The following is a 27,905-nucleotide window of genomic DNA, read 5'->3' on the forward strand; positions in this document are numbered from 1 at the left end:
CCTCAGTGTGCCGGGAAAGGTCCTGGCAAGGATTATTCAACATCGCCTAGCTAGGCACGCTGAGGAGAGGCTTGCGGAGCCCCAATGCGGTTTCAGTAAAGGGCGGTCCTGCACAGATGCCATATTTTCTGTCTGTCTGCTACAGCAGAGGTATAGGGAATTCCAACAAGACCTACATCTCTGCTTTATTGACCTGGTCAAGGCCTATGCTACCATCAGTAGGCCTGGGCTCTGGGTTATTCTTCGTGCTTTCGGAGTCCCTGGCCCTCTGCTCACGATCATTAAGGACCTTCATGATGGTGAGCGGGCCTGGGTAAAATTACGTGGCCGGGAGTCGGAGCCATTCCCTCTTCACCTTGGGGTGCGACAGGGATGTACTCTCGCTCCCACATTATTTAACATATTTTTTGACCACGTAGCTCGTGAAGTCTTTGATGGCTGTAGCAGAGGAATTTGCATCTGGTACAGATACAATAGGAGGCTGATTATTGCCTGGGTGTGGTCCAGGCATGGCTCCCTATTGGTCAACCACGTTATGTATGCCGATGATCTAGTAATTGCCGCTCACTATAAGGAGTTGAAGGCGCTGCTGCTGAACCTGGAGTGTGCCACTAAGAGGTGGGGCCTTGCCATCAGCCCCACAAAAACTAAGCACCTGCCTTGGTATTTTGTACCAACGGACACTCCACCCCCACAACTCCCAATTGGTGATGGGGCAGTTGTGGAGAGAGTGGAGAGTTTCCCATACCTGGGCAGTGTGCTCATGACCGGCTCTGGTTTGACAGTAGAGGTCTCACTCCGAATCAGTCGAGCGGCATTATCTTTTCATCAGTTGCATAATGCTCTGTGGAAGCTACCTGGTCTGTCGCTCCGCACGAAGCTTCAGGTCTTCTCGGCCACGGTCATTCCCTTCTCTACGCTTGCGAAACGTGGACCCCCCTAATGGAACATCTTCGCCGGTTAGAAACATTTTGGCTGGCTTGCCTACGATCCATCCTGGATCTAACCAGACTGGATTGTGTGAGGAGCTCACAAATCCTTGAAAGATCTGGACAAAGTCCCATCGGTGAGCTCCTCCGGCAGGCAAGGCTGCGTTGGCTGGGTCATGTAGCCCGCATTCCCAGTCACCGCATGCCGAAACAGCTTTTCTTCGGCCGGATCGAGGGGGCTAAACGGGCGCAGCACGGGCTAGAGAAGAGATGGAGTGACGTGGTACAGGAGGACGTGGAGCTGAGTGGACTTGCCGATGACTGGTACCAGCGGTGTCAAGATCGGCCTCTGTGGAGGAGGCTCGTGAAGGACGCTACTGGGCAGTTGGAGGCAGTTGCCCTCCAACAACAACGGAGGGCGGAAGAGCGACGCTCACAACGAGCGGAGCGCCGGGTGGCTAAAGCACAGCAGATTGGGACAGTGGCGGGCACAGGTGGTGCATCAGCCAGTCATCTCAGTCATCTTAGTCGACCCGTGGCACTTGGGTCTGCCCCGTGACCTGCCAGCGGGCGTTCGACACTTCACGTGGCCTCAAGGTGCACATCGCCTAGCACAAGCGTCGTGTTGACGTCATAGTTTATTTATTTGGTATAGCCCTGTGAGCCATTCGGCTCTTGAATCGGGTGCAACCTCAACAAACAAAAAAAATGAACAAGAAAACATCTTAAAGTGATTATGTGACTGTGCAAAAAGAAAATCCAGGAAAAAAACAATCAAAATATTCCTGAAATAGCACCGTACACCAACGCTGTGTGCAAAAATCCCAGTGGGATGCAAGTCAAACAACAACAACAAGACAACTAAGCTTAAGGCCATCAGTCTAACTCCGTACTACAATAAACAAAAACATGGCCAAAAACCCAAAAAAACGTTTTCGAAATCACCAAAATAAAAGCCATAAATGCAATGTAACAGTGATCATAGGGACTGTGACCGAATTTTTAACAATAAACACCAAAATCTAGAGCCATATTTCAGGCCACTTAGTGGCGAATGGCGGTTGTTGTTGTAGGGAGCAGTAGTTGGCTTACTGTGCTACAAACCCGGCGACCTAAGTTCGATTCCTGCTCATATCCAACACCAGTAATGATTATCTGATCCAGTCGTGGGCCTCCCCTAGGTCGACTCAACCGCAATTGAGTACCTGGCGCGATGTACAAACATCGCCACTGGGGAGTCAAAGGTGTGGTGGTGGCCACCCACCCACTTTGTGTGCCGTGTCGGCCTTGATAAGTGTTCTGAACAGCACTTGCCTGTTAACGCTATACGGGGAGATCGTTAGTGTGTGTGTGCAATTGTCCCCACAATTGTACACACACAGAGTCATCATCAGGACTCGAGGTAAGTGAAAATAAAACTAGATTTATTTCTCTGTTACCTTATTTTGTTTTCATTTACTATACCGTTTATTACAGTATCACATGCGAATGAACATGTTTTCTTATTTGTGTATTTAATGCGTCCCATTTTTGTGAAACTTGTACACTATTATTACACCGACCGTGCGTGCATTTAAATATACTACGTTATTGTGTTCGTGGGGGGGGGGGGGGGGGCACAAGGGGCGGGGCTTGGGGGTGGGCGGTGCTGTGCACGTCACGTGATCTCGAGCGGAAGTGCGTCACGCAGTGTCGGCCACACTCCGCGGCCTCCTCTCGCCTCCCGACACCGGGCCCCTCAGACGCTTCGCGACTTTCATTTCGCGGCTCCAATCGAGTGAAAGACCGCGTCCACCATGAGCAAGGCACATCCCCCCGAGCTCAAGAAGTAAGCGGCGGTCACGCGGCCCCACGGAAGCCAACGCGCGGTCAACGCTGGCGGCGAGTTTGTGGAAGTTGAGCGCGGGAATGAGCGCGGCGGCCTGCGTGGGCTTAGGCGAGGCGCTGGTTGCGGCCTGTCACTCGCCATTACATTTTCAGCAGCGCGTGCGGTGCTTTGCTGTTGATTACCGTGTTTAGTTTTCGCAAGAATGGACTACGGATATAAATTGCTTCCATGTATGCGCCGAGCACGACTTTGTTATTAGTCTCGCCGGCCTGCTGGCTTCGTGCGTGGATGAATGAACGGCCCCATGTGTATCTTTGTCCCTAACGTGCGCGCGGCCTTGTGTGTGTTTCTTGGCGTTAGGTTCATGGACAAGAAGCTGAGCCGTAAGTAATTGTCGACGTTTTTGCCGGGCATGAAAAATGCTAAGCGTATAATAATTAAGATTTTTTGACCGAACACTATGGCGCTTAAGTGCTCTTAATGTGTTTCTTTATACCCTAGAGCTTTGTCGACTCTAGTGATTACATTATTTTTACAGAAATTTTGCAAATGTATAGCCTGATTCACTTTGATTGTTGCCTTGCAGTGAAGTTGAACGGGTCGCGGACGGTAACGGGCATCCTTCGCGGCTTCGATCCTTTCATGAACCTGGTGATGGACGAGTGCTTTGAGCTGTGTCAGGGCGGCGTGCAGAACGATGTTGGCATGGTGGTGAGTGAGCAGCCACTGGCGTCGTGCTTTCATGTAATTTAAATCAGCATAATCAGCCTTTATCAATCTAAACTATACTATTTTATTTTACCAGGTAAGGCCCACTGAGCTATATAGGACTTTTTCGGAGGTGACTTGGCCACACATAGCCAACTACTCAACTCATCGTTATAAATGTGTAAGGGAAAACTGGAGGACCCAGAGAAAAATCCACGCGACCATGGGGAGAACATGCAAACACCAAGTATATAGGCGTCAGGGTCGGGATCAATCCCATGAACTGTGTACCAGGAGAGGTAGTTAACATTTTGCCACAGTGGCGCCCATTGCTCGGTGCTTGTTCACTTGCAACTTTTATTTTGTCAAACTTCACGGTGGTAGGGTGTTTCGGAAGGGTCACTGCAAAAGAACAGGATGGCTTCTTGATTTGACCATTGCTACATAGAACGCACCGACTATGTAAAGAAAAAAAATATTCTGAAGCGTGGCAACCTATTCTATCAGAGGGAGAGTAAGGCAGTAATTATGGAGGAGTGGGATTCTAGTCTCCGTGCAAATTATACATAGACTTTTGGGGTACAATATTTAATCGGATAGTGCCCAGATAAGCCAGAATATCAGTACGTTTTTAATTTGAGTAATACTTTTTAATACTTTAGATTGTTTGCGTTTGTTTCTATAGCTTAGAGTGAAGTTGTATTGCTATAAATAAAATGTCCTATGGCGACATTTGGCATTGACGCAGTGTACATTTTAAAGTACCATGGTACAGCTGTGTTTTATATAAAGCATCTGTGTTTTGTCTTGGTCAGTTTTAAAAGGAATTTACATTGTTTTGCCACTTAATATACCTTACACAATTGGGAATAAAAAAGTAATGTTTGGTTACAGAAAAATCACTTTCTGACATTAATTGAGCTCTGTTTTTGTTTTTTTCAACAGGTGATTAGAGGAAACAGTATCATCATGTTGGAGGCCCTGGAGCGAGTATAGCTGTCCATAAGCTCTTCATGTTTATGATGTCAAGCGTTCATAGACAGTTTCATAATATTCTTGGAAAATAATACATTGATGCAATTGTTTAGATGCAGCAAGGATTGTTTGTACGTAACATAAATGTTCCCTTGTTTATACAATAAAGTTGTAATTTTTACGTTGTGCATTCAACCGTTTTGTGGGTTTATTAGAGTATATTGCGACCTTTTGGTTATTCGCATCACATTGTGCCATCTTGTATTTTTATTGGTTTAGAATGCCAAAAAACATTCTTCAGCCATGGTCTATCCACGTGTAGATAAAAACATTCACAAACCGTCACTATCTCATGGTTTAGCGTAAAAGTCCATCTACTGCACATGAGATTATTTCATTGCTCAATGATAATTATCAGTGTGGACATTCAGGTGTGTACCCTCCTTTGTCACTGTTGTTTCTTGACCTGCATCCATCATGCGTTACAACAATGTGTCCTGCCCCAAGCCCACCACGATATATAGTGAGGGATAAAAGTATTTAATCCCCTGCTGATTTTGTACGTTTGCCCACTGACAAAGAAATGATCAGTCTCTAATTTTAATTGTAGGTTCATTTGAACAGTGAGAGACAGAACAAAAAAATCCAGAAAAACGCATGTCAAAAATGTTATAAATTGATTTGCATTTTAATGAGGGAAATAAGTATTTGACCCCCTCTCAATCAGAAAGATTTCTGGCTTTCAGGTGTCTTTTATACAGGTAATGAGCTGAGATTAGGAGCACACTCTTAAAGGGAGTGCTAATCTCAGCTTGTTACCTGTATAAAGACACCTGTCCAAAGAGTCGATCAGATTCCAAACTCTCCACCATGGCCAAGACCAAAGAGCTCTCCAAGGATGTCAGGGACAATACTGTAGACCTATACAAGGATGGAATGGGCTACAAGACTATTGCCAAGCAGCTTGGTGAGACGGTGACGACAGTTGGTGCGATTATTCGCAAATGGAAGAAACACAAATGAACTGTCAATCTCCCTCGGCCTGGGGCTCCATGCAAGATCTCACCTCGTGGAGTTGCAATGATCATGAGAACGGTGAGGAATCAGCCCAGAACTACACGGGAGGATCTTGTCAATGATCTCAAGGCAGCTGGGACCATAGTCACCAAGAAAACAATTGGTAACACTACGCCGTGAAAGACTGAAATCCTGCAGCGCCCGCAAGGTCCCCCTGCTCAAGAAAGCACATACATGCCCGTCTGAAGTTTGCCAATGAACATCTGAATGATTCAGAGGACAACTGGGTGAAAGTGTTGTGGTCAGATGAGACCAAAATGGAGCTCTTTGGCATCAACTCAACTCGCCGTGTTTGGAGGAGGAGGAATGCTGCCTATGACCCCAAAAACACCATCCCCACCGTCAAACATGGAGGTGGAAACATGCTTTGGGGGTGTTTTTCTGCTAAGGGGACAGGACAACTTCACCGCATCAAAGGGACGATGGACGGGGCCATGTACCGTCAAATCTTGGGTGAGAATCTCCTTCCCTCAGCCAGGGGATTGAAAATGGGTCGTGGATGGGTATTCCAGCATGACAATGACTCAAAACACACGGCCAAGGCAACAAAGGAGTGGCTCAAGAAGCACATTAAGGTCCTGGAGTGGCCTAGCCAGTCTCCAGACCTTAATCCCATAGAAAATCTGTAGAGGGAGCTGAAGGTTCGAGTTGCCAAACGTCAGCCTCGAAACCTTAATGACTTGGAGAAGATCTGCAAAGAGGAGTGGGACAAAATCTTTCCTGAGATGTGTGCAAACCTGGTGGCCAACTACAAGAAACGTCTGACCTCTGTGATTGCCAAAAAGGGTTTTGCCACCAAGTACTAAGTCATGTTTTGCAGAGGGGTCAAATACTTATTTCCCTCATTAAAATGCAAATCAATTCATAACAATTTTGACATGCTTTTTCTGGATTGTGTTGTTATTCTGTCTCTCACTGTTCAAATAAACCTACCATTAAAATTATAGACTGATCATTTCTTTGTCAGTGGGCAAACGTACAAAATCAGCAGGGGATCAAATACTTTTTTCCCTCACTGTATGAAGCTGAATGTTTACGATCTCTAATGCATGTTTTCCACCAGTAAATCCAAGCTTGCACCTCTCCATGCTTTGTGTACTTGGCTTTTTATTTATATTATCTACTAGCTTATATACCCGGTGTTGCCCAGGCCAAAGAATATTTCAAAACTATTAAAAAACTAACAGCAGTGCATACCGACTGGTGGTACCTGCTATCACTACAGTAGTACATGCTAACTCTATCGCACAAAGTACTCACCTGACAAGAGTGGCGTGGTGAGGCCTAGTCCCGTGCAGAGCCTCCGGCCTCACCTAGATTGTCCAGCCGGCCGAGGTGGCACCTTGGCAGGCTGGGGCTGGACTGCTACCCCCCAGCCACGATCTCCCCGGCCGCTCTGCAGTAATAACTACGGCCTATAGTGGTGGCATCTACCGACTGTATAGTAGTAACTGCACGCATCGGGGTGGGGGGGGGGACATCACAATGAGGAATTAACGTCAGCGTTTAGTGTATTTTTATCGCATTTTTAACGCGAAAGAAAAATTCCCCCCTCATTCCCACCGAAGGCGTGCGACTTGGTATGGGCCGTCGCCCCCACCAAAGGTGCGTGAGTTGGTATGGGCGTGCACGCATCATAAATAGCGCACTAAATCGCTAATTAAACTCATTTAAAGTTGACGGATGTGAAAAAGGAATAGCACTTGCTGACGGCGGGGCTTACGGCGTGGTACCTGGCTATTTTTATTTTACATAAACCTCACCGTTGAGCCAAATCCTTCGCAAGCGCGCGAACACACAAACCCACACACAAACAATTTTTGACATTTTTATATATATAAGAAGATAGATGTTTCAGATACTTGTCCTAGCAGGTAATATGCGTTGGATTATATATTTAGGAACATCTATATGCTGCTTTTAATTATTTAATCAAACATTTCCAAAAGCACTCCTATCCATCTACATCTTGATTTTATTATTCCCAATACACGTTATCTATCCTAGGTATGCATACTAATGTGTTTTTCACTTGTCCCTACAATGGATGTATTTGTTTTCCAAACGTTTGCATGATTGTTTCCCCTCATGGCAGGACCCCGGAGAGCCCCCTGGCTCTCGCATGAACATAATGTTAACAAAGTAAAAAGTACAATGTAAAAAGACGTTGCTCTTTTTCACCAATGGGTTTGAAGGACGGTGGCAAGTGTTGTCCTGTTAAACTGCGGCTTTAAAACTGAAAACTACTTGCCTGCAGTAGCTATTTAAATACACTATCGAAAAAAATGATTTACACCCCTCTGTCAATCATCGTGTTTCTCTGGATTTGTGGACACACTTTGTAAACTACTTAAAATAGTACGCGTTTTTAATGCGCTGTTCATATTGTAACAAGGGTTTTTACCAATGTTACTCTACAGAGTAGTGGGTCGCCGTTCCTCTTATCTGCATTGATATGAGCGGTATGTGGGGCTATGGCTTAAACGCAAAAGAAAACCTATTTGCACAGATGCATACGGACAAGAGAAGTATTATCAAACAGGAGGAATTAACGGTGCAACGCATCTCGTCTGTTAAATATCTGCAGGTAATGAGATTGTCATCGATTGATCCTGGCTGCAGACATTTGGTAGGTCACAAATAATAATCATGAAGATAGAGTAGTTTCACTGTATTATACATACCGTTATGACAAATTAAAAAAAAAAACTTAAATCGTGTAGGCAGTTTGAGCAGCTTTGAATAAGACTTATGATCCTTCCCAAACCCGAGCATGGAGTGCATTCGCTTGTTCAGCTCTTGTGCGTATTCGTCCTCGCTGCTGCTGCTACTTGGACGACGACAATGACAACAGAATGATCCGTGCCAGGTGGGTCGCGGCGTTTATGTGCACTGTGAGACGGAGTCGCCAAAAATAATTGTATTAATTACGATACTCTTTGGTTCTATTCGTGACTTTACCGAAAGAACCAAAGAGTAATTCTTGCCGTCGCGAAAGCTTCGAATTTAGTTTACTCCTACCTCTTCAACGATGCCTCGCCAGTGTGGAAAACACTTTTTAGATGGGCTCTCTTGAGCTCCCTCTAGTGGAGCCCTGTCCACCACCAGTGGACGTGAGTGACGAAAGAGCTGCACCTGTATCTTTGCGGGTGTTCTGTTAATTACGATTTTGACTTCCGTTTATTCGGGACCCCGGGGTCTCGCCATAAGGTTAATGTATATTGAGCCCAATAATAGGCTGTCCCTTTCCTGCAGTTAATTGCGATTGATAGTTTTATATTCATATGCCTATTTCTCTACTCCAGTTTTCACAACAGTATTGCTGAATAACGGGATTGTGTGATTTCTTATCAAACTTGCCGATTAATATCTATTTTTGTAATTGATGCAATCTTGGTGCAGCTGTTACAAATTTGGAATAATATTTTTGTTATATTTTTTTAGGCCTTGTGTTTTTTGAGAGATTGGACGACTGCAACGATTTCCACCGAGTCAAATAACTTTTCAGTCTCAAAAACACAAACTAGGCATACTATCAGAGCCTAATAGTTTGTGATCGATGGTTGAAACCTTTTGCTCAGAACTGCGTTTAACAACAAGCTTCAACCAAATTTTGATTTAAAGCTTTCGTGACTGCAGTAATTCATATTCTTAGTTTTTTCGGTAAAGTCACGTTGAAGAGAAACAACAAAATAATAAAATATATATAAAACAATAAAAAAATTCTCACGACGTTTCGACCATAACTCAAACGGTCATCTTCAGGTGTGTTGGTTTGCATAAATGTATTTTTAAACGGCGCATTTATTTATTTATAAAAAAACGTTAGCGCCACGCGCAGCGATTTGGCAGTTTACCCAAATCGCTGCGCGTGGCGCTAACGTTTTTTTTTATAAATAAATAAATGCGCCGTTTAAAAATAAATTCATGCAAACCAACACACCTGAAGATGACCGTTTGAGTTATGGTCGAAACGTCGTGAGAATTTTTTTATTGTTTTATATATATTTTATTATTTTTTTGGTTCTCTTCAACGTGACTTTACCGAAAAAACTAAGAATAAGCTTAAACCAGTTAAGTTAATGTTATGTGCCATCGTTTTAAAGCGCAACCGATCTTTGTGAATTGCCATTCACTTTCTGTACCATTTACTTTCTGGTTGGTAGCAAGCATTTCGATGGTATGTTATACTTTAAAACAGCCTGCCAACTGCATGCAGCTAAATTTTATGCACATTTTGTGGGGGGAAAGGTAACTTAAAACATTGGTTCCAGCAAATCATTGGCTAACTTTCTGTTGGTAAAGGCACTGACCTTTAGACTTTGACTTTGCTTACGCAGGACACCACTTTTAACGGCTAGCACTCCCAAAGTTTCATCAGATCTATAGTTACTGTCACTAAATACACTTGCACTTGAGTATAAACACGGAACACGTGTGTATGCAGTATATACCGTCTCAATACATGAACACACAAAGACACTGAACTTATCACCGTTACATTTTAAGGTAAGCAATTTGTTGTGCTTACTGTGTTTGCACATAATCAAGACATGGGTGTTTGCAAAGTACAAGTAGTAAACATTGCGGGTGAGTTAAAGCAATTACATTTTTTATAAAATTGATATCACATTGGTACTGCCGGTGTGGATGTTGTAGTGTAAAAGCAGAGGTCGCCGGTTCGTTTAAACTCTGGGTGCAGTAGTTGAAACAATGGCGTGTCTTAAATCCACGTGCCTCTGTACACCCAGAAGCATAAATGGGAAGCCAAATTTACGACCAATTTAAGTCCCAATTGGCAAATTTCAAACATCAAGCTGCAAGGGTAATCGGCGAGAGAAATAAAGTTTTCCATTCGCGCATGGGTCGACAGCCACAGTTGTGTGCGCGCACACAATATGTATGTATGTTGAACTTCTTTCGCACCGTATGTAGCCAACCTTGCTAATTAGAGGTGCGGGGAAGGACAACAAATTGAACGCAAAAAGCAGTTCTCAAGAAATGAGTTTTCAAACTAGATTTAAAAGTGCATGTCTATGATAACAGTGGCATTGTTTTCGGACACTGACAACAATATGTGGGTATACCTACCCCTCTCTCTCTCTCTATTTAAGGCCTATGTGTGTGTCTCTTTCTGTTTGTCTTTGTGTTAGTCTGTCTCTCTGCTTGTGTGTTCTGTCTGTGTGTCTCCGTGTCTATGTTTTGTCTCTCTCAAATTGAGCAATCTTTGGGAGAACGTTATCAACCAGGTGGGGTGTTGACTGTTTTGTTGGCCGACTCTCTGTGTTGTATTGCATTATATTTCCAAGTTTATTAGGTTTGTTTTCTCATTCATTTGTACCTGATGATGGTTGCTTGTGTTGCAACCAAAACGTCGTATTCTATTATTATTTAATTACATTTCTTTTTACGTGACTTTACCGAAAGAACCAAAGAGTAATTCTTGCAGTCGCGAAAGCTTCGAATCGAGTTTACTCCTACCTCTTCAACGATGCCTTGCCAGTGTGGAAAACACTTTTTAGATGGGCTCTCTTGAGCTCCCTCATAGTGGAGCCCTGTCCACCACCAGTGGACGTGAGTGACGAAAGGGCTGCACCTGTATCTTTGCGGGTGTTCTGTTCAGCACGCTGGGTGGTGACCATGTTGCTGTTGCTGCTGGGAGCAGTATCGGTGCTGTTGGTGGTGTGGTGGCTATTTCGTGATGATCCCCCAAAGCTGTTTGGGGTCTACAGCCAACCCGGCAAGTTCTACCACATCAAATACGCGTTCTTCTACTGCTTATACACGCTGCGCCAGGTACCTTGCACCTTTTCTCAATCTCATTTTTTTATCTTTTGAACAATAGCCGGCCTCGATAATAGATGTTTTCTTGAGATTCACCACTAATTAAAAATACTTTGTAACAGCTAAAGTCTGTCTTTGATGTTATGTTGAAGCATGCTAATACTTCTTTTTTTTCAAAAGTGGTTCTTGAGCGTGAGAGTAGGTTCTCATACAAATGGAAAATATTGCTCTATGGTGCTTTCCAGTGGAGAAACAAACGTGAGCAGAATGTAATTGGGCAGGCTGGGTACGGCAGGAGGTCACGGAACACGCCTGCCCAGATGGACTGTGCACAGCCACTCTCTAACCACCCTAAGGTACGCTGACCTTGTCAAAGAAATGTACCCACATTGCAACTCTGCTTGCACAGAAAACGCGCGTGTGTGCGTGTGTGCTTATCGTATGTTGACATGCAATTTTTTGTCCTGATATCAATGGATGTATTTGTATTTTTGTTCAGGCCATTGATGCAGTTTATTTCAATGCAGCCAATAAGCATGGATGTTATCTTGTGGCGGCCACAGCTCGACGCCCCAACAAAGTCATAAACGGCTTTATCATGATCAAGGTAAAGTTCAAGGTCTAATATGTCCCTGGTAAAAGTACCTTGTCGGTCAGCAGTTGGTTCGGAATTATTTATTTGATTAATAATGCATGTTGGAATGACTTCATATACATTACGCGTCTTTTAAATTGATCCACTTGCAATGAAAATGTGTTTTTCTCCATGTTTAGCTGCCAAACATAGGGCTCCTATTAAGTACCAATCTACCTGACAGCATCTGGCATGCAGAGGAGGACATGACGTTTGGTGCAGAAGGTTTGACATTAAAGCCATTGGAACCAATGAGAAAGTGGAAACTTTTTTTTGATGGACCGATGAGGTAAACTGTCGATTAATTGAAGACAAAAATCACATCATTGCATGGGGTCGGCTGCTCATGTTTTCTTCATGTAACTTTTTTCTGTGACTATTCTCTAGTCACACACAATATCCTCATATTATTCCACCTCATCCTTCCCATCTCTCATTCGGTCTGCCTCTACTCCTGCCCTGTACGGCACCTCCTATTAGTGTGGTTGGCTATGTACGGTGCGAAAAAAGTTCAACATACATACATATGTACTCACAATCTCCTCCCACAGTGTGAATTGACAACTCAAATTGTACTATCAGGATTTTCACTAAGGTTACCTCTTGCCATAAATTGCTTGCCTATATCTTTTTTTGTGATGGTCATGCATTGTTTTCCATCTCAGGCTAAGGGGGGAGGATCGCACATTGAACGTGATCATGGACCTGGTCTGGGAGAGCACCCTGCCATATTTTGACTTCGACACGGAATTGCACCCTGCTTTCATCTGCCGCGGTATCGCTCGAGAGCCCTGGAGTGGCACATTCTTCAAAGACCTGGAGGAGTGAGCCATAAACTGCACCACTTCATTTAAAATTTCTTTACCGCTTTCCAACTAAGATTAAAAGTCTTCTGGGTTCTTTCGGTAAAGTCACGTAGAATGGGAATAAAATAATAATAATAACAGAATAAAATTCTCATGACGTTTCGGCCACAATGCAAGTAGCCTTCCTCAGGTGAAGAAACAGGACTGTCCGGAAGACAGCGCTTGAGTGAACAGTGCCAAGCATGGACAGCGTCTTTTAAGCTGTGTGGGAGGAACAGAGCGCCTTGACAAAGGAGTTAACATATAAATTAGCATGTAACTGGGGGATTAGCATGATGTTGGTGTGAGGGATTAGCACCATGGAGAGCGACGTGCTTGAGTTCACTAGCAATGTGTTCTTAGTCGGAAATGCACTGGGCTCTATGGTAGTGAACTCAAGCACATACACCAAGCTCTCAAGGCTAATGGTTACTCCGACTACACAATCCGCAAAGCCATCACTCCAACCATGAAGAAGGATCCTCTTGAGGAGCCATTCAAAACCATCACCTTACCCTACATTGCGGGGGTCACAAAAAAGATCTCCAAAATCCTGAATAAACACAAGATCCAGATCCGATTCGACACAGTACATAAAATCCGTGATCTGGTTCCGTCTGTAAAAGATGTGGTTCCAGACATACAGTACCCGGGCGTCTACAAACTAAGTTGCCTCTGTGGTAGCAGCTACATTGGAGAAACCAAACAACATATCTCTGACCGCATCCGTGAACATAAAGCAGACTTGAAACACGGTAGGACGAACACCTCAGCCGTGGCAGATCACTGTTATAATTCAGTGGGCCAACATGACATTGACTTCTCCAACACGGAGGTTCTCTGCAAGCCATCCGGCTACCATGAGAGATTCGTTCATGAGGCTATCCACATATACAAACACAGAGACAATTTCAACCGAGAAGATGGATTCTGGCTTAGTAACCATTGGAAGGACGTTATAAACCATTTCGGTTCTTGATTGATTGTATTTTACGGTGACTTTCAGACCGCAGTCCATTCGCTGGCACTGCCTATTAGTACCTATCACACGACGGTCAATAGTATAGTTTATAGCATTTGTATAATAATAAATAGTATAACAGTGTAATGTTTAACATAATTCATAAGGTGATATATAGTACCGTAATTGTATAGTGAATATACAACATTGTGGTATACAGTAGGGTTAATAGAATAATACATAGTGTAATACTACAAGTCTAATATTTTATAGTCTAAAGTATAGGGTAGTGTATAGTAACGCATTATATAAATCAAGGGTGGGGTTTGTCTATGGCAGTGTATATTACGGTGTATAGTTGTGTAATGTAGAAAAAAGTTTAGTTGGAGGCATATCAATATAATGCATAATGTTAGAGCTTACATTGGGCTGTGTATACGATATTATACAATGTAGTTTAGATTGGAAGGTATAATAATGTATTCTATAGTAGTCCAGTTTATAGCATAGTTATAACGCAACACAGGACAGAGCATCGCACCGTGGCTGTTTCCTCCTCTTCCCCCCCCCCCCCCCTCCTCCGTTCCCAACATAGATGGACTCGTCCGTCTGAACACAAGCTCATTCCTCATACTAACATCATGCTAATCCCCCAGTTACATGCTAATTTACTGTTGATATGTAAACTGCTGCTAATCCCTCACACCAACATTATGCTAGTCCCCCAGTTACATGCTAATTTATATGTAAACTCCTCTCCCCCCTCCCCTCGTCCGTCTGAACATAGCTCGTCGCTCTCCGTGGTGCTAATCCCTCATGCTAGTCTCCCAGTTACATGCTAATTTATATGTTAACTCCTTTGTCAAGGCACTCTGTTCCTCCCACACAGCTTAAAAGACGCTGTCCATGCTTGGCAGTGTTCACTCAAGCGCTATCTTCCGGACAGTCCTGTTTCTTCACCTGAGGAAGGCTACTTGTGTTGTGGCCGAAACGTCGTGGGAATTTTATTCTGTTATTATTTTTATTTTTCATTCCCATTCTACGTGACTTTACCGAAAGAACCCAGAAGATGAATCCCTGCAGTCACGAAAGCTTTAAATCGAAATTTAAGATTGAAAGTGTATGCATTAGCTCTGTACATCTCTCTATGACAGGGGGACATTGTAACTCTCCAAAACATTATCCAAAATAAATTAACCTGTAATATAAAGTTGCTTTGCTAACAAGGAGTTATCCTTTTGAAAACTGCCAATACTGATAAAAGGATTGCCCAAACTTGGAGACACAAATGAAAACAAAAAGGACTACAGTATTTGTCAATGTGCAAATATTTTTTTTCCCAAAACAGCTACCTAACCACTGCTGTACTGTACCAATTCAATACTTTTGAGATCAAGCACAATTTGGAAAGTGTGACGTAATCTGTCCATATGTATAATTTCCCCTAAACTTTCAATGTACATTTTTATAGTAATGTTAATAGATGTATCCAATTCCCCCCCCCCCCCCCAAATTATTACTCTTATTAGTTTGGTTTCATTTGCAGTCACTTGATCGAGGCTGGGACCATCAACTCACGACACTTGAGAATCCAATTAAATCAGGCATCACTGAACCCCTGTTTCGGTCCAAGGTTCTCGGTGTCAGGACTGTCATGGTTTTTAAGGCGGCGAATGTTTTCTGTGTGCTAGTGTTTTCAGCAAGTAAAGTAAGGGGCCGGCCATAAATGACGTCACGCGATTTTGGACGAATTTTGACCCCCACCCCCCACGCCACACAGCGTCACAAAAAGTCAGACCCCCCCAAATATGACGTCACAAAGCTCTGCCCCCCCCCCTCCCCCCCAAAACCATATTTCCATTTCGAAAATAAAATATGCTTCAAATTGCTTTAAACTATTGTCATTGTAGTGTGTATTTAATGTGTGCTGCACTCTAATGTTATAGGAGTGTTGTTATATCAATTAGTGTTGTCATAACAATTCTATATTTATTTAAAGTTGCGCATTTTGATGTGACGTCACATTTCTCAACCCCCCCCCCCCCTCGTCACAAATGTCTGACCCCCCCCCCTTGGAACGTGACGTCATTTATGGACGGCCCCTAAGATTATAACGCTTTGGTGCTTTGCCCTTCCATCCCTCACAGGTCTCACCAGACTCACTATGAGCAGTTTGGGTGGCTTCGCGGCACCATCACTGTGGAGGGCTTTGCTCCACAAAAGCTCATCATGGGCTCCATGAGAGATCACTCCTATGGTGACGAGTTTACGAAACCTCAGACGAAGTTATCGACTTATACACCTACATTTTTTCGAATTAGAATGTTTTTCTTTTGCACACACTCAACCATAACACACCCATAATACCTTGTTTTTTGGCCCAGGCAAGAAGCGCGAGTGGAAGTACCTGCATCGTTATGCCTTTCACATGGTGACACTGGAGGATGGAACGCAGTTTAACGTTGGGGTCGTTTCTCAGCCCATCACCACTTCTGTGTAAGTCACTCATTCCACCTTACTGCAGCCAATTCTATTTGAGTTTCTGAGATGTTAACTGATCTGACAAAACTACATGTTAACATTATTACAGCCATAACCAAATCACCTGGAATGCCCTGGATCTTGGAAACTAAGAGAGTTTAGCTTCGATAGTGTTTGGATGGGCGACCACCATACATGAACAGGGCTATGCAGTAAGTAGCAGAGGGCAGTGCGGTATAATATATTGTTGTTCTGCACCTCAAGGCTCCCACGTATATGCTGCCCTGCCTTCACCAACCAGCAGTGAGTATTAGCAAGTTGGAGACCAATGATGGTCACCATTGTGACCCTCATGGTGTGGGGAGACCCTCATGCAGATGTGGATTTACAAAGAGCTGTATATGTGTACATGTACGTTCTTTTGCCGTTCTAATAAAACCGCAGCTTCAAATGGTAATGGTTAGATAATTATTCATTTTAATACAGCGCCCGAGTCGCCGAGTGTGCTTTACATCACATCTCATCTTAAACATTGTAAAGGGCACTCACAGTAGCAGCTGTTCATATGGGTACAAGGTGACTCATCACCTGGCTTGCAAAGGGGCAAAGTGTGTCAGTAGGGCAGCGATGATTGCAATGTATAATACATATTGAGGAATTTTCACTTGAGTATATTCGATGTGTTTCATGACGTTCTTTTGCCCTCTGACCTACCTGCAGTCTGGAGATGGGCTACTTGTACACACCAGTTGGAGAGATGCATAGCGTGAGCTGGACTGACTTCGACCTGGCCTACCATGGCGAAGGGGGGACCCCACCCTCGGATTACGGATTCCGCTTCCGTGCAGGTCTACAGCGCACCTCTATAGCCTCACGGGAGGTGGCGGTCCTCGTTATGCTTCCAGTGAGATAGTTATCAAATGTACAAGCGGTGCAACTGCACCCGAGTCCACGGGCCAGAGGAGCACCCTGGCACTGGGCTTCATCGAGGGGGGAATTGGACAGAGGCCCTATTTCCTTTCCTCGCACCAGGATCCATGCTCTACCATTCTCACACCACTGTGCCTGAGTTGGCTCACACCGTCTTAATACAGACAGTGTGTGAGTGAAATGCTAGAATTCGCTCTCCTATGTGTTTTCGGGTTCTGCTGCACATTTTCCAATTATACAACCCCAAAACACATCGGAGAGCTATACAGCACAACTGAAAAAAAACAGAGTAATAAGTGCTTACCCATACTAGCTGAGATATTTTAACACGTAGGCGTTCGCGACCAATATTATCCAGAATAGATGTTTTTGGGCTAGATCACGTAAATATAAATGTGTCATTAAACCCACCACCACCTGACACAGCCAATTAGTAAGGTTTGCCACGTAAACAAAACATGGCAATTCGTAACTAGTTCAGTACACCTGGTGTATTGGAGAGTAAAAACACAAAATATACGATTCGAGCACGACGTTTCGCCGGTAATTACAACCAACATCATCAGGCGACAGCCAGAGTTGTGGAGAAATGATCCTGTTTCGGTCTAAAAAATAGTGGGATAAATGTGATGTCGTCACTTGTGAGCCAATCAGGTTCACAAGTGACGACATTATGGATGGCTGAGATATGTTTGTAACATTTCAGCTATGTTCCCTGCTGCTCAGGTGGGAAGCTGTACAATGTGCAGTGCCTCGTGCAGGACGTCTCGGAGTTCTACATTGGCTTCGAGTGGGAGGCTCGCATTGTGGAAAGGCTGTGTCTCTTCATCGTTAACGGAAGGCGTGGCTGGGGCATCTCCGAGTGGAATTATCGGCGAGTGCTTATCCTCTTCCTCCTCATTCCACTATACTCATTTCTCAAACATATGCCCCATGAATCTAGGATTGAAGCTTTTGTGACTGCAGGAATTACTATACTCATTGGTTCTTTCGGTAAAGTCACGTAAGTAGAAATAAAATACAAAATAAAATAGATCACGAAGTTTCGAACGCAAAACAAGCACTCGTCCTCAGGTGAAAATGGCGTAAACCACACAGCGAGGGAACACACAGAGGGACATCACATACAGAGCACACAGAGAACGGCAAACTGCATGGAGGCAAATACAGCAAGAAGATAGGAGATGCGAACTCAGCAAACCTTAAAAATATAATGCGATGCAACCCAGTCGGCCAACAACTGCCAAGATTTCCATTTTTAAGGTCCAGACTTGTTTTTGTTATGTCTTCTGCGTATGACTGTGCTTTCTGTTTGAGGCTTCATTTTCACCTTCTTTATATTACCATCTGCTTTCCTATTCTTGGTTCTTTCGTTAAAGTCACGTAGAAGGGAAATAATAAAATAATACAATTTCATTTTGTTATAAAAACTTATTTTATTATTTCCCTTCTACGTGACTTTACCGAAAGAACCAAGAATATGAATCCCTGCAGTCACGAAAGCTTTAAATCGAAATTCATCTGCTTTCCGTCTGTGCACTGAGAGCCATTTATGACCTCACTCTCTTCAGATATGATCATAAGAAGTCCTCTAGATGTAACTGCCCCACCATGTGTACAAGATATTCATATGTACTTTGATATACATTGTTTTTAAAATAAAAATTGTATTGTATGGTTTAAGTGCGTTGCTTATGGCGGAGGATTATTTGACCAATCAACTCATGTGTAGGTGCTAGGTTGGATTATTACATCGTAGGATCGTGAGAGATGGCAGACTTGGGGAGACCTTGCCCCAGCAGTGGATTGAGCGTGGTGGATGATTATGAATGTATTGTGGTTTAAAAAAAATAGCATTCCTATTTTACAGGCATCATGGAGGACGTCCAAAAGAGTATTCTTCAACAGACCCTCAGTAGGGAGGTGTGAAGATGAAAGGTACATGGATCCATGAAAAAAAACCGTGATGCCTTTCTTCATTATGTTTGTGCTGTAATTATTTTATAATTTTGACAATAGAATATATCAGTGTTGTGAGAGATGTTTACCTGTAATGAATTAAGCACAACATAAATAGAATCATTAAGCATTGCATTGAAATGCATTGCATTTAGATTGACAAACGTAAACTTACTGGATTCTGCATTTGTTTGAATGTATTAATTTTCTTAAAAAATGGAGAAAAAGTTAATTCTCAACATATTACTTGGGAGAAGTAAATCAACACGACATGCTGCTTCGTTGTTAAAACATTTATGTGCTGTCATCAAGTCAAACATGAACGATACATTACGTTGCATTAAACACAGGCAGTTCGTGTAAAATAATCCACTTTGTAAGTTTCCAAAAAAAAAGTGCATCTTTGATTATATATATGCCACACATCAATCACGCACATTGATGATTGTTATGGCCACAATTCACAATTTCGATACACAGTACTTACGCTTAAATCACAGCACGTGAAGGGGTGGGTTCAAGAAGTAAGCAGGTCACTCATGAGTGGTGCTCAAATAGCTTCCTCCAGCCCTGATGCACTTTTGCTTGCAGAGGCGTAGCATGATTGGCATGGGACCTGGAGCAAGGTATAAAATGGGGGCCCTTGTTTAACCCTTTCCCATTCAAAGACGTCTGCAATTTGCAGGATGGGTGTCCCGTTCACCGCCGAATCATGAACGTCCAAGCAGTTCAGCGTACATTTTACATAGAGGCGTAGCGCCGTTGTTTTTTTAAGATATTGTACTCGCCGCAGAGAATTGCAGTGACACAAACACATTCTATGATAGCTGGTGCCAAACTGCCACACCCCCTTCCGCATGGCCTTTTACTTCCGGAATCGAAAATAAAACTGATGATTGTACATGTACGTCATCGGAATGGGAAAGGGGTCATTTCCATCCTCTTCATAACCCAGTAACTGGGGACCCTCTTGCCTGCGGGCCCCTGTGCAACTGCACTCAATAGTTATACAACTATTTGCAACTTCTGCAATCCATTCTCATCGCCCTTCTCCAATATCTCTGGCACACATTAATAATACAAGTTTATAAATACACGAGAGGAAATACTTTTACAGTCCGTTAACATGTCACACGTTCACTTACAATATAATGTGTACGGTGTAAAACCCAAGTCAAGGCTTGGAAGAATAACATGTCTAGACATTGGCAAATTATTAGCAAAAACACCATGACAATTTAAGTGACATCAACAATTAAGCAAGACAATGTTTTGGATAATGCGTTGAATAGGACTTAGGGAATATTAGTGAAGGACTGTTGAAAAATATTGATCCTTCGTTGTTTTTTTCACTGACCACCAGCAGAGTTAAGTGTGATCAAACAACCCCCATGACCAAAATGGCATATGGAGGCCTTCTTCATTCAGGAGCGTATTGATGAAGGGCTGAACATTACTGTTATTGTATGATCATGTAAAGCAAGTATAACTAAATGATGTATCTCCCTCCTTGCACCCCTCCACTCGAATAAACTTTCCCTCTACATTAAGCAGGCCTCCACCTTAACCTCCTTTTGTCCCTCTCCTAAAGCTCACTTCTTCTCCATTGCCCATTCTCTTCTTCTTCCCTCCCCTCGCCCCTCCACTCCTTTCCTTCCCTCCCCTACCCTTTCATAACCCCCATGTGCCCTCTGTTACGGTCACTCATTCCTCCGCCCTTGGACTTTCCTGCCATTTAAATCACTATTTTTACGGAAGGTTTTTTTACTCTGTGAAACACCTTGAGCTAAGGTGCTCGATAATTATTCATAGAGACTTCACAAAGTCCCAATACTCTTGGGTGCTTATTTGTTAATCACAACATTTATTTCAGAATAAATGAAGCATCTTAATATTCAACACGATTATTATAATACTGCGTTTATTTTTTTTTGGCATTTTCAAACATGCTCGCTCTTCCAAGTGTAAACCCAAAGGACAGGGCTTGTATGTACAGTGAGGGAAAAAAAGTATTTGATCCCCTGCTGATTTTGTACGTTTGTCCACTGACAAAGAAATGATCAGTCTATAATTTTAATGGTAGGTTTTATTTGAACAGTGAGAGACAGAATAAGAACAACAAAATCCAGAAAAACGCATGTCAAAAATGTTGTGAATTGATTTGCATTTTAATGAGGGAAATAAGTATTTTACCCCCTCTCAATCAGAAAGATTTCTTTTATACAGGTAACAAGCTGAGATTAGGAGCACTCCCTTTAAGAGTGTGCTCCTAATCTCAGCTCGTTACCTGTATAAAAGACACCTGTCCACAGAAACAATCAATCAATCAGATTCCAAACTCTCCACCATGGCCAAGACCAAAAGCTCTCCAAGGATGTCAGGGACAAGATTGTAGACCTACACAAGGCTGGAATGGGCTACAAGACCATTGCCACGCAGCTTGGTGAGAAGGTGACAACAGTTGGTGCGATTATTCGCAAATGAAAGAAACACAAAATAACTATCAATCTCCCTCAGCCTGGGGCTCCATGCAAGATCTCACCTCATGGAGTTGCAATGATCATGAGAACGGTGAGGAATCAGCCCAGAACTACACGGGAGGATCTTGTCAATGATCTCAAGGCAGCTGGGACCATAGTCACCAAGAAAACAATTGGTAACACACTACGCCGTGAACGACTGAAATCCTGCAGCGGTCCCCCTGCTCAAGAAAGCACATATACATGCCCGTCTGAAGTTTGCCAATGAACATCTGAATGATTCAGAGGACAACTGGGTGAAAGTGTTGTGGTCAGATGAGACCAAAATTGAGCTCTTTGGCATCAACTCAACTCGCCGTGTTTGGAGGAGGAGGAATGCTGCCTATGACCCCAAGAACACCATCCCCACCGTCAAACATGGAGGTGGAAACATTATGCTTTGGGGGTGTTTTTCTGCTAAGGGGACAGGACAACTTCACCGCATCAAAGGGACGATGGACGGGGCCATGTACCGTTAAATCTTGGGTGAGAACCTCCTTCCGTCAGCCAGGGCATTGAAAATGGGTCGTGGATGGGTATTCCAGCATGACAATGACCCAAAACGCACGGCCAAGGCAACGAAGGAGTGGCTCAAGAAGAAGCACATTAAGGTCCTGGAGTGGCCTAGCCAGTCTCCAGACCTTAATCCCATAGAAAATCTGTGGAGGGAGCTGAAGGTTCGAGTTGCCAAACGTCAGCCTCGAAACCTTAATGACTTGGAGAAGATCTGCAAAGAGGAGTGGGACAAAATCCCTCCTGAGATGTGTGCAAACCTGGTGGCCAACAACAAGAAACGTCTGACCTCTGTGATTGCCAACAAGGGTTTTGCCACCAAGTACTAAGTCATGTTTTGCAGAGGGGTCAAATACTTATTTCCCTCATTAAAATGCAAATCAATTTATAACATTTTTGACATGCGTTTTTCTGGATTTTTGTTGTTGTTATTCTGTCTCTCACTTTTCAAATAAACCTACCATTAAAATTATAGACTGATCATTTCTTTGTCAGTGGGCAAACGTACAAAATTAGCAGGGTATCAAATACTTTTTTCCCTCACTGTATGTTGAACTTCTTTCGCACCATACATAGCCAACCGTGCTAATCGGGAGATGCAATCGAGGCTTCATCCTCTATTGCGCCTCTCGGGCAATCCAGCCACTCTTGGTTAGGAAGCTGAGGATGCGCTTCTTGTGCGACTTGTCGAGGTAGGGGGGCAGGCGTGGCTTGGAGGGGATACCCTGCCGCTTCTGGAGGTAGTCGCGGATGAGGATGGCCTTGATGGTGACGTAGCGCGTGGGGCTCAGGCCGAGGGAGGTGCACAGCAAGCGCTCCTGCTCCGACAGCTCCTGGAAGCCTGGAAGGTTCTCCAGGGTGGGCGCGTCACCGTCTGGCTGCTCCTTGTTCCTGTATGGATGGCCACGGAGCAAAATAAATTGGCATCCTCCATCACACGGGTTTAAGACAGGCCCTATTGTAAGCGCACTTTAACTCTGACCATTGAGCTCTATGTAAGCATATGGCATAGTGTCACAGGATACATAGTTTCAATAGTTACGAAGTTTGAAACTAAAGGATCAACTGTTCGAACTGTATAATAGGAAATTAGCGATAATAAGCATTAATGTCTAAAAGTGTATTGGTAAATTATTCGCAGAAACACCATAAACAATGAGAGTGCCATCAATAATCAATAATAAAAAAAATTTTGCCCGAAGGATTGATCCCCGTTTTGACGCCTGGTCAGTATGGTATAGATATCGAGAGTGAAGTTGCACTGCCTGCACGCCAGATAGCTCTGCTACGGTTTTAGATCCCCACCCCCCTGCTCCGTGTGGCATATCTACCCAGCGTGCGGGCGGTGCAAGTACACACGCAATGGCAATGCCACCGCCTTGACGCCTGCTCCCCGCAAGACCCACCTCAGCGCGAGGGCACCGAGACGTGTGTTGGGCGTGGGGGGCCGCCCGCTCTGCCTCGTGGTCGGCGTGGGGGGTCTCCCAGCCTTGCGCTTCTCCCTCCGGTGCTTGGCCGCCTCGTACTCGGCCGACTCCTCGAGGCGGGTGATGCCGTCGCAGCGGTACCTCTGCAGTTCGCGCACGCGCAGCCGCAGGCCGCGCTCGCGGCTGCCGCTCTCCATCATCTCGTCGAGCTTGTGCGCCGGCAGGAAGCGGCAGAAGGGCTGCATTCTCCCGCGCAGCTCCGTCTCCTCCTTGGACGGCGGACGACCCTTGGGGCCGCGGTCGCGCTCCTTGCCCAGGAAGCCCGCGATGAGGTTGTACTCGCGCACGATCTGCTTGCGCCGCTGCCGCTCCTCCACGCGGCGGACGTACATATCCACGCAGGCACGCTTCAGCTCCAGGTCAAGCTCGTCGTCCGAGTAGCTGAGGGCCAGGCCGCTGATGAGGCCCTCCGCCTCGGGGTCGTGCTCCACCTCGAAGTCGTCGCGCAGGGGCAGGTAGCCCAGCTGCTGGCGCTCGGCCGGGGAGAGCTCGAGGAGACACGGTGACGGTGGAGGGCTACCCAAGCCGGGCTCCGTGCACGTGTGGTCTGTCACTCTTAAATACATGCGAAGCGCCTGTTGTTAGGATCACCAAATCCAAGAGCTCGGTACTGTACTCTCACTGCCCAGAGGGTGTGGTGGTATCAAATTAAATTACATGTCAATCCACTGCTGGATGAGAGCCTCCCTGTGCTGGTCACGGAAGTTATTTCGTCATAGTTTAAAATGTTGGTCAGTTTGGGTTAAGTGAAGGTGGGGAGCACAAACTTGGAACAATAAAAGTAGGGTACAACAATGAAAGTAGGGTACAACAATGGAATAAAAGTAGGATACAACGATGGAATTTTCTGCACTGCCATCTGCAGCCCACAAATTAGCCCCACAAATCATGACATGTATGTGCATGGTGGTCCCCCATCCAAGGACGGTGCAGCCTTCAACTTGTTTATCTTCAAATACGGTATCTTATATCAGGTGCATTCCACGCAGCGAGGTCAAATCAGATAATAATGTCCTTTATTTATCCAGTAAAACTTTACTTAGTGTCCAGCATTGTTTGGCCAAATACATCCATGAGTGTCACGTTGGAGAAAACTGCAGTACCCAGATAAACCTCACATATACGAAGAAGAAGTTACACTCAACGCTCTGTACACGGGGACATTCCAGAACCCAATGCTGGTACTGACATCTCATGACCAACTTATAGGGAACTGTTTCGATATTGGGCCTTCCAATGGATTTGAGAAATACACTACATGACTCCACTTCCACAAAGAACAATACATTTTTTTGGAAATGCGTTATATCCCAAACGCATTTATTACAAAAGAGATTATCAAGTGTACATATTTATTTTACTCGCGGAGGCCGTGTGACTGCGCACATTGAGCTGTCACTCCGAGAACCTGGTATCGAATACAGGCAGTCGCCAATGATTAAACATGGATTTCAAGTGTTGCGAGTTGATGGTCCCAGCAACATAAGAACATTTAAAATTTGGCTCTGCATTTCATCTCAGCTCATGCTACGCATATTGTAACTCTGTAGCGGGCAGGGCAGGTGTGAAAACCCTGCCCCCTAGTGTGCGGATTTGAGGATCAGAGATCGGGAAGGAATATCAAAAGTACTGTACATACTGTAGTTTTGTAATAGCCACTTCCGAGGGCTATTCTGGAACACAGAGTTACACCGCACTGCGAGAGTTCTACATGTATTCTTCGTCCGACCACATGAAGCACACAGCACAACAGTTATAGAGATGAATAAAACAGCATAGCGCGCGGACCCTAAGGTATAATTAATGCATTTACCCATGCGTAGTTTTTTTGCGGTTGTGCTGTATAGCCCTCTCAATGTGTTTTCTGTTTATACCGCGTATTGTTCGGCATGATGTCCGACGTTTCGCTCCACGTCGATTACCTGTTGGGGATGATGGCAGGGATGCACGCCCTCCCAATGTTACCGTACACGAAGCGACCTAGGTAGTGCTCCGTGGCCTCTGCCGCCGTGCGGGAGCCCACGTGCGCTGCCACGTCCTCCCAGTTACCGAAGCCATACTGCTCCACGGCCTCCAGCAGCAGTTGCTCTTCGCAGTTACTCCACGGGGCAGAAGGTCCCGCCGGGGTGTCCTCAGGCGCCCCGGGCTGCCGGGTCAACGGCTCGTCCGGTCGCGTCTCCTCCGCCGACTCTGGCGCCGTCTGCGCGGCTGCCCCCGCCGAAGCCGCTGACATCGGTGTGTGAGTTGGAGCCGGGATCGGAGCCTGCGTCTGAGTCGGAGCCACCGAGATTGGAACCTGGGTCGGAGCGGGGGTCGCGGCCGACGCTACCGGTGCCGAGGCAAGCGCCGCGACGCAGGGGGTCGCCCTGGGTGGTTGCTGCAGCTCGGGCGCCCGGCCACTGCCGGGGCCGCACGCCGGCTGTTGGAGGACCATCTGGTAGGAGTGCCAGCGGCGGTGCGGGCCCAGCTCAGCTCCGGCGCTGAAGCACTCGAGGCAGAGCTCCATATCCGCGCACTCGGCGCAGCGCAGACGCAAGGCGGTCGCCTCCTCCAGGCAGTTGACGCAGTATTTCTTGATGCCGGATAAAGAGGATGAGGAGGACGACGAGGAGGACGAGGACGACGATGACGAGGACGACGACGAAGATGAAGAAGAGGACGATGACGACGAGGAGGATGATGGTGCCGCTGCCGGCTCCGCCGTTTTCTCGGGAGCGGGGCGTTGGCGCTGCCACTGCGCGCCGCGCTCCATCGCTGGAGGGGGGAGGGGGTACGGTGGATGAAGCGGCGCCCCTGGCTCCGCCGGCCTTGCCCCTGCCTTGCCCCTCCTCCCACGCCAAAGAAGGAGCCCCGTCGCTGCCCTTGCAGCCCTGACCTTGCCCCTCCTGCGCTAGTGCGCATGAGGGACGACCGTCGATTATTAATTAGGAGACAGCGCTCCGCTCAGAGTGAGTTCATTTGAAATGTAAAATTATGCAATGATTGTACGTGTGCGCGCTTGTGTGTGCGTGTGTACATGTGTACGCATGTATAGACTGGCACGCACACGAACGACCCATCATCCATCGTGACGCATTGCACTCGGAGTGCGTTATGTCCACTGATGTATTTGTGTTGCTGCCATGGAAACGGCCTTCTTCAACCAAATCCGACATGGTATTGACCTACTTAAATTAATCGGGCGCCTATTTTCTACAAAATCCCTTAATTATATAAACGTGCATAAATAATTATCCATGATTTGGGCTTCGGTTTTTGCTTTCAGTGCAATTGTAAATTGCCCTTCGGTAAAAATAAGCAATACATTAGCTGGGTCTTTTTTTTAGCACGGCCATCCGTAACGTATTAAAATACACACTTGCTGTCCTCCGCGGACAATGTGGCCTCCAATACATTTTGCAAATATATCAGAAAGGAGGGGGCTGGTGAAATCCATCATGTTCCCAGCCCAAGGCTTGCTGCTGCCCGCACGGCAGTGGTTGGGTGCAATGCAGGGCGGGCGCTGTCCTTGGTGCTGATGAAACGTCACTGACTCCACTCCCCCCCGCCCTCTTTGTTCCAGCGACTGTGCAGGGTGTTGGATAGGCGGTGTTCTGCATCGCAAACGCACGGCACTTCAGAGTGGCCCAGTGGTTCTGGAGCCACACAATGGCCTTGTCAGAGCAATAGAGCAACGAGTACCGGCATTGGTAAGGTCTTGGGCTCCAGCCACCCGTGGTTTTAAACCAGGTTTTCCGTGTGGAGGAAAGGTTGATACAGTTGGCACAGCGATTAAGTTTATCCCTTTTGCATGATGTAGTATACATCTGTTCAATACAGCTTTCTAACCAACATTTTTAAGGAATTTAAACTACTTCCTTAATGTGGGCTATATTTTACTATTTAACACGTAGGCTTTCGCGACCAATATCACCCATAATACAGTTTTGTTTTTGGGTTCGATCGTGTGTCGTTAAACCCGCCACGGGCTAAGAAAGTGTCAGATGGTGATAGTCTGAGAAATGAAATTAGACATGTTATAATAATAGGGTTAATTCCCCTTTTAAACATGTTAAAGAAGCGCTGCAATTGAACGGTTACAATGATGCACAAATCAACAGGGCATTGAATGCTAAAACCAAATCAAACACTCATTTGATTGAGATAATGTTGAAGTTCTGTGCAAAACTAGTTACTACTGGCCAAGACTAATTAGATAATCTATCGAAATTGAGAGAAGTAAATATAATTGTAATCGTTCGGATTGCTACAGACTTAGAAGCGAATCAAATAATA

At 45.1% G+C, this 27,905-nt stretch overlaps 3 protein-coding genes across 3 annotated transcripts; 2 read left to right on the forward strand and 1 right to left on the reverse strand.

The window, feature by feature from the left end:
• Positions 1 to 2,592: 2,592 nt before the first annotated feature.
• On the forward strand, positions 2,593 to 4,628 carry SNRPG (small nuclear ribonucleoprotein polypeptide G). The gene is made up of 4 exons (XM_032950653.2): positions 2,593 to 2,757; positions 3,118 to 3,140; positions 3,344 to 3,468; positions 4,411 to 4,628. Exons 1-4 carry the CDS (start codon positions 2,726 to 2,728, stop codon positions 4,459 to 4,461), a joined length of 231 nt encoding a protein of 76 aa, XP_032806544.1. The 5' UTR covers positions 2,593 to 2,725; the 3' UTR covers positions 4,462 to 4,628.
• A 5,133-nt stretch (positions 4,629 to 9,761) lies between these two features.
• LOC116940604 (uncharacterized) lies at positions 9,762 to 20,661 on the forward strand. Its single transcript, XM_032950652.2, has 11 exons — positions 9,762 to 10,026; positions 11,141 to 11,313; positions 11,547 to 11,657; positions 11,801 to 11,908; positions 12,076 to 12,224; positions 12,601 to 12,759; positions 15,889 to 15,998; positions 16,126 to 16,237; positions 16,943 to 17,070; positions 17,879 to 18,026; positions 19,023 to 20,661. The coding sequence occupies exons 2-11, from the start codon at positions 11,158 to 11,160 to the stop codon at positions 19,069 to 19,071; spliced, it is 1,230 nt and encodes a 409-aa protein (XP_032806543.2). The 5' UTR covers positions 9,762 to 10,026; positions 11,141 to 11,157; the 3' UTR covers positions 19,072 to 20,661.
• Positions 19,390 to 27,079, reverse strand: LOC116940603 (transcriptional adapter 2-beta). The gene is made up of 3 exons (XM_032950651.2): positions 25,553 to 27,079; positions 23,550 to 24,185; positions 19,390 to 23,034 (listed from the first exon to the last, which is right to left on the reverse strand). The coding sequence occupies exons 1-3, from the start codon at positions 26,380 to 26,382 to the stop codon at positions 22,761 to 22,763; spliced, it is 1,740 nt and encodes a 579-aa protein (XP_032806542.2). The 5' UTR covers positions 26,383 to 27,079; the 3' UTR covers positions 19,390 to 22,760.
• Between the last annotated feature and the right edge of the window lie 826 nt (positions 27,080 to 27,905).

This window comes from Petromyzon marinus, chromosome 9, assembly GCF_048934315.1.
Source record: "Petromyzon marinus isolate PM22_M1 ecotype Great Lakes invasive population chromosome 9, UKy_Petmar_22M1.pri1.0, whole genome shotgun sequence".
Classification (NCBI taxonomy): domain Eukaryota; kingdom Metazoa; phylum Chordata; class Hyperoartia; order Petromyzontiformes; family Petromyzontidae; genus Petromyzon; species Petromyzon marinus.